A 6,563-nucleotide genomic window follows, 5' to 3' on the forward strand; every position below is an offset into this window, starting at 1 on the left:
TTCTTTTTGTTTAACCACATCTTCTGGACACTTCACTTCAATTCACTGGTTCTTTATTCCTCCATTCTGCTGTCGTCCTCCTCCTCGTCATCTCCTCATCTCGTCCTCTCTCATCCTCTCCTCTCTCTCTCTCTCTCTCATACACATATGTTCTCATCTCTTGTCTAGCTTTGCACAAGCTCATATCTGTTACTGTCTCTACCTTTTTCCCCTCCTATTTTAAAAGACAATTAATTCATGAGCTTCCATTATTTCCCCCAAATTGATTTTGTGTGCATCATCTCTTGTTTTACCACAGGCTTGTGCTCTTCACATCATTGTCACATCTCCACTTATCTCCACTTCACATGCTCCTTTTACAACAAAAGGGCCACTGACAACAGGGCAAGGAAGGCCAGGTCCTGGCCATGGAGAATGAGGGGCGCGAACGCATTGATGATGAGATGATGGTAGTTGTAGAAAAATTGAGGAACATTACTGAACATGTAAGTATTTTCTTCTGAAAATTGAGAAAAGTTAGGATAGTTATGGAATGGGAATTTCCATAGTTCAAGTCAAAAGGACTTGACGGGTGGGGGAGAAAGAAAAGAAAAGAAAACCAGGGAGAACATTTGGATGTTTTGAATTTTATAATAACCACATCTTTCCCTCACCGAATACAGTTGCGCAAGCTTCAGCTCCATAATGCGGCCAATACTATCTCAAAGCACACTCACGATATCATCGAGGAGTTTGGTGAAGTCATGTCGAAGCTCACAGACTCCGAGATCGTGATGCATCCTGCAGTAGTACGTACTTGGCTTTTATCCCATACTAAGTACCTCAGGGCCCTGGCTGGTGGAGGGATTTGTATGGCTCATGGGACTTTTCTTCTTCTTCTTCTTCTTCTTCTTCTTCTTCTTCTTCTTCTTCTTCTTCTTCGTCCCCCCTGCTTATCTTCATTTAGAAGCAGGCCAACCGTCTCAATGGCAACGTAGGTGCGAACGAGAGCCACGATGAACGCGGGAAGATTCAAGTGCAAGTTTGCAAGTCGAAGGAAAAGAGCCTCCTTGACTTGGCGTCTTCTCCACCGGCTCCTCTGCAGGCTAATCTGTGGGCAAAGATAGCAGTCGCAGCTCCCCCTCAGGCCGTCCGTCAAACCAATGGATTCCACAGCATGACTCCACCCAAAGCCGAGACCACAGCAATTCCACTGGTCCCTATCCGCCCTGTTGTGCAAGCGTTGTTGTCACACCCAGCCATGCCGCCGCAACCAGCTCCTCCTACAAGGGGACGACGGACTGGGAGAGCCGGCATCATAATCGTCGAGGGCAAATTTACACTCGGCAGCTTGAACAAGCTTACCGCGAGGATCTGCGAGGGTGCGCTCTACAGCGTTGAGATCCACCATCACACGGGGTTCGCGGAGATCATCTTCCAAAACGCCATGCACGCGAAAGAATTCCTGGCCAAGGACAAGTACACGATGGAGAACACGGGCTTTGGCCGTTTCGGGAAGGGCTTCACGGTCAGGCACGATAGGTATAAGGAGCGGGGATGGGATGCGGATTTGGAGAAGATGGCGAATGGCAATCGGGAGAGGCGTCGATTGACGTTTGTTCGCCCCAAGTTGTTGGAAAGGCCCGATTCGTTTCGGGCGCTGGAGGAGGAGCTTGAGCGGATGGCTGGGCCCGAGGGGATTGATTTCGTGTGGAAGTTCAATGCGGGGAATGGTATGTATCTTATTATGTCCCCCACCTTCCAAAAACCATCGATCATCTTGTGTGTGCCATTTTCAACAAAACTTTGAAGCCGAAGGACGGCAAAAATACCAGTGACTAACTGTATATATGCTCATAAAAAGTGACTGCCGTCTTCAAGAGTGTTAGGACGGCCAGGCTTGTCCGCCATCGTTTCCTGGAAATGGCATCCAAGCACCGGTGTCAGTTTGCGGGCGTCAGTGTTGACTACTCTGCCGATCCGTGCGAAAAGCAATTGACTTTGACACAAAACGGGGTGAGAGCGCGGCCCTAGCACCTTGATCAATAGAGAGAGAGAGAGAGGACCTGGATGGAATGGAATGTTTGGATGGCTTCTTCCCCCAAGCTCCATTGTTTGGAAAGGCTGTTGTTGGGGATATAACTAAGGGCATGAAGTGATTGTTCTGGAGAAATTGTTCCTTTCCCATGGCTATCTGATTCTTGTAAATAGCATTTTAACGTACTAAAAGTGGCCTGGAAATCTTACAATGAACATGAGATTTGCAAAAACAGACTATACAGCATTTTCAAACGATGAATATTGAATGTGGTGATATTCCACGGACAACGCGAATCAACGAATCCAGTGCTTCACTTCTCGACGCGGTTAGTATATAGAGGACACAACGAAGCACTATATTTATAAACCCGGCCTAGAGCCGCTCATAACGAGAGAGACTGGTCTGGCGCACGACAACAACATCCCAACTCTGTTGCGCCCTTAGGAAACACCGACAGCGTTTAGTCTACAGTAGGGCTGACTTTGCAAGACACGATTAACCAGATTCGACACCGCATGGGTTTTAGCCTCGTTCGGCCTTGCAGTTTTTCCTGTCAAAGGTGGCCACTGTGTCAACCGTGTCGAGGTTTGCAGCTTATTTTGCAGCGACGGGAGCCGAGGATGCAACATTCCTTGCTGGTTCGACCAACCAGGAGGCCCCGGAGCGACCGCGGCCTCAGGGGTTGGCTCTTGGCGCTGGGCTCTTGGCGCTGGGCTCTTGGCGCTCCTTACCCGCCAACCTCCAACTCGACCCCGACCTGGGCCTGACGCATTCGTCTTCTCGATCCTGCGCTCTTCTCGTCCTTGATCATCTCTTTCCTCTCTGTCTCCTTCACGCCGCCCGCCTCAAGGACGCATTCCACTCGCTTTGTGCATCCTTCGAGTCAGCGCCCACTCGCTGGTGTCCTGCCAGCTACACTCTCGTTGTTTTCCCCGGCCTTTGCCATTGCGCATACTTCGATTCTCCTCCTCCTCCTCCACCACCTCCTCCTCCTTGTCCCGTTTTCCCATTCTGCTCTATTCATTCTTCCCCCCCTACCCCCGGCAGATAGATTCTACGTCGGTGAATTGGTCAATCGTTGTTTTCTTTACACTTCTTTTTTCTTTTTTCTTTCTCTTTCTTTTTGGCCTTTTTTTAATTTTACACCATGGCCCGGCTTCTGGCCTATCTCGCATGCTTTGTCCTTTCTTCCCAGATCGTGTTGGCGCAGAAGCCAACATCCTGCGGCGAACATAATAAATGCCCTGAGAACGCCCCATGCTGCTCCCGTGAGTTACCTACCCTCTGTTTGCCGGACCAACAAAATATCGCGACAGCTTTACTGATTTCTGGTATTTTCCTCTTTTCTGTCCGTAGAATATGGTGAATGCGGCCTGGGAGCATACTGTCTAGGCGGCTGTGACCCCAAATATTCATTTTCTCTCGAGTCCTGCGTCCCTGCTCCAATATGCAAAAGTATGAAGTACAACTTTAATAATTTGGACAATATTGCCCCAAGAACAAAATACCTCGGCGATGCAAACAAGTCAGACTGGGTCTCGAGTGGGAACCCTCTTACCGCCAATGGCAATCTAGTGATGACCATGGCGCCGGATACCGTTGGTACCCTCTTGTCCAGCGCTCACTACGTGTGGTACGGCAAAGTTTCTGCGACATTGAAGACCAGTCGCGGTGCAGGCGTTATCACTGCCTTCATCTTTATGTCCGATGTGAAGGATGAGATTGATTTTGAGTTTGTCGGCACTGATCTGCATACCGCCCAGACCAATTACTATTTCCAGGGCATCACTGATTGTATGTTGATATCTATATCTTCCCCCCCCCCCCCTTGCGCTCAGTGTCAGATATACCAAAGTCATTGGGCTAACCTCATATTTGGGTAGATACCAAAGGAAAAAATCTCAGTGTCGACAGCAACACCTTTTCGGATTATCACACCTACTCAATTGAATGGACGCCAGACTCAGTCACCTGGTTCATTGATGGACAGCCTTTACGTACCGTACTCAAAAAGGATACCTTCGACAAGGGAGACAACAAGTACCACTACCCCCAAAGTCCCTCTCGACTTCAGCTCTCCCTCTGGGCTGGCGGAAAAGAAAGCGCCCCGGAGGGAACAATTCAATGGGGCGGTGGACTTGTGGACTGGGATCATGAGGATATTAAAAAACACGGGTATTACTATTCGCTCGTCTCTGAAGTTAAAATAGAGTGCTACGATTCCACCTTCGGGTGCGAAGATAAACGGCAGCGTTTCATACATCTACACGGATGCTGCCGGGACCGAGGACACGGTTATGATTACGGATAAATCGACTGTTCTCAAATCGTTCCTTGGCTCCGGCACTGATATGGGTAAAAACGAATCGAAACCAGGTGAGACGGATGTCCCTATGATTCCTGGTCTCAACGGAGCCGGCATTGGGGCCAATGGCCAGATCCCATCTGGCAACGACAGTAACGGGCCATCCACTGATTTCACGGGTCCAAGCGATAAACATGGGTCTAGCGGCGCTCCATCTGAAAACGAACGCGTTCTCAAGGGATCAATATTTGCAGTTCTCGTGGCCGTCATGGTTTTGGTCACCATGTAAGGATAAGAATTTAATACTATTTTTGGATACACTATAACTATCAATGCACGACTCTATGGATATATATTGCTTTTATGTGTTGGGCATACATTATTCCTCATAACAATTTATTTTTTGTTCCTGTTTTCTGTTCTTATCTTGTCCTTTCTATTCCCTGTTTCCTTCATTCATTATCTCTCATCCTTGTTGTGCTGCCAACATCGAATTAATGTCATCCATCTCCTGACTTGCGTTCATGCGCCCGGCCTCTTCCCCATCCCCCTTCAAACCCCTTTCTCTCTCTCGCTCCTACTTGAATAGCGGATGTATCTCATGTGCGATTCTATATGTGGCAATCCTGCTCGAACGTTTTTGAGCCAGCATCAACAAGTATATCCCTTGGTACGAGATAATCGCTAGTTGTAATGTGATTCCCCCTGCCCGCCCAATATTCTCATAAATCTATTTTGTCCTTTTCTTTCTTCATGTACTTCACAAACATAAGTTTCATGGATAAGTCCCTTCTCCTTCGATCATGAAAATTTCCGAAGAAAAGTTAATTTTGGCCGGCTCCTTGTGCTGGTAAAATGGGGAGGAACAACCTTGGCCACACTCCCTGAGAGATGTTTGTATTGCCTCTCTGTACCAACCTTAGGTTTATATGCCAGTGTTTTTCAAATGGCAGGAGAATCGGCATTTCCCGAAGGGCCAGGTGATATCCTTCAGGCTACAAGAAGGCTTCAACCTGATATTCATACCGACATGATTGTGAGTGTTTGCTGGCTCCTTTGTATAACGCTTGAATTCAGGATATTGGATGCATTTGGTATGCTTCCGCTCTTGAAGTGCTTCAACACCCTCGCCAGCAAACTTGACGAGCAGAACATGTATGCTTATAACAAACCCATCCTACTGGTGCTAATAGGACATGTTTCTTTTGAGCCTAGTGGAAGATTTCAGTTTGAAGAAATCGAGCGGTAAGTGTATATTTCGTCGTCCATTTTGTCTTTCTTCACATCCACTGGTCATCTTTGGCGCTGCAGGTTGCCGCTACCAGAAAGCATATATTTGCTTTTCTTTGTATCCAACGCCCTTTCATGAATAAGTATAACTTTGTCATTTTTATTCAGTGTGGTTTTGTTTGAGCTGTGCCTGTTTGGTAGACTTGCCTTCGCTCACTTCTGCTGATTTCTTGCTCCCCCTGGGTTTTTGAGTAGTGCATTGTTTGCTCTCTACTTCACCAGGCTTGTTCTTTACTACAATGCAATGTGCATTGCCTCTTTTCTATGTTTGAATTCTCAGTGAATCCCCTTCTATTACCTACCACAGATGTGCTGGCTGATACAGGCAGTCCATTGTCTCTCTGCATCATGACTCACCCACCTTCCCTTACCCATCAACTGGTTAACTGTGATAGGAGTGTGTTGTAGCATTTCTTCTCTCGGCTACCACCATCATGGCTATTGGAATTGGGGAAATCCTTCCAGCAGCTATTGGCACATAGGTAGCCATATGGCTTCTCAAGGGACTTCATCAGAAAATCTATCTATTTGGACTTTGACCTTGCCACTGGCAGTCACGAGACAAAAAATGGATTCAAATGAACAGCAGCTGGAAGCCAATAGCAAAGAAAAGGGAATGGGGAATGGTTATGGCTTCCTGCCCAACATACACACTCTCTCTGTGTTTTTTGAGGGAACTTTGCTATCAACCGCTTCTTCATTGTCTGCCTACTATTCTTCCATTCACAGACTTCATTCTGTGTTTTTGAAGAAAGCAAGAGAGTGACGGAGCACAAGTATAAAATAGGACCTCCATGGAAGAAGATTCCCTTCTTCTCTTTTTTTTAATTCCTCTTCTCTCTCTATCTCAGAACTTTCTAACTACTTTTCTTAATTCAACAATCTGATTCAGCCAAGTTTGCTTTTGAGTAATAAGCAAAATTTAAGCTGAAGTGTGGTGCTCTTTCT

The 6,563-nt window shown here is 47.0% G+C and overlaps 2 protein-coding genes across 2 annotated transcripts; both read left to right on the top strand.

The window, feature by feature from the left end:
- Nucleotides 1-407: 407 nt before the first annotated feature.
- HCAG_04546 (predicted protein) lies at nt 408-2,013 on the top strand (the record flags this gene model as incomplete). The annotated part of the gene is made up of 4 exons (XM_001540656.1): nt 408-485; nt 663-788; nt 947-1,712; nt 1,844-2,013. 4 exons carry the CDS (start codon nt 408-410, stop codon nt 2,011-2,013), a joined length of 1,140 nt encoding a protein of 379 aa, XP_001540706.1.
- Nucleotides 2,014-3,167: 1,154 nt separating this feature from the next.
- On the top strand, nt 3,168-4,614 carry HCAG_04547 (predicted protein; the record flags this gene model as incomplete). The annotated part of the gene is made up of 4 exons (XM_001540657.1): nt 3,168-3,288; nt 3,377-3,814; nt 3,904-4,160; nt 4,231-4,614. 4 exons carry the CDS (start codon nt 3,168-3,170, stop codon nt 4,612-4,614), a joined length of 1,200 nt encoding a protein of 399 aa, XP_001540707.1.
- Nucleotides 4,615-6,563: the final 1,949 nt, after the last annotated feature.

The sequence above is a fragment of the Histoplasma capsulatum genome, genomic scaffold (assembly GCF_000149585.1).
Source record: "Histoplasma capsulatum NAm1 scaffold_4 genomic scaffold, whole genome shotgun sequence".
Taxonomy (NCBI): Eukaryota; Fungi; Ascomycota; class Eurotiomycetes; order Onygenales; family Ajellomycetaceae; genus Histoplasma; species Histoplasma mississippiense.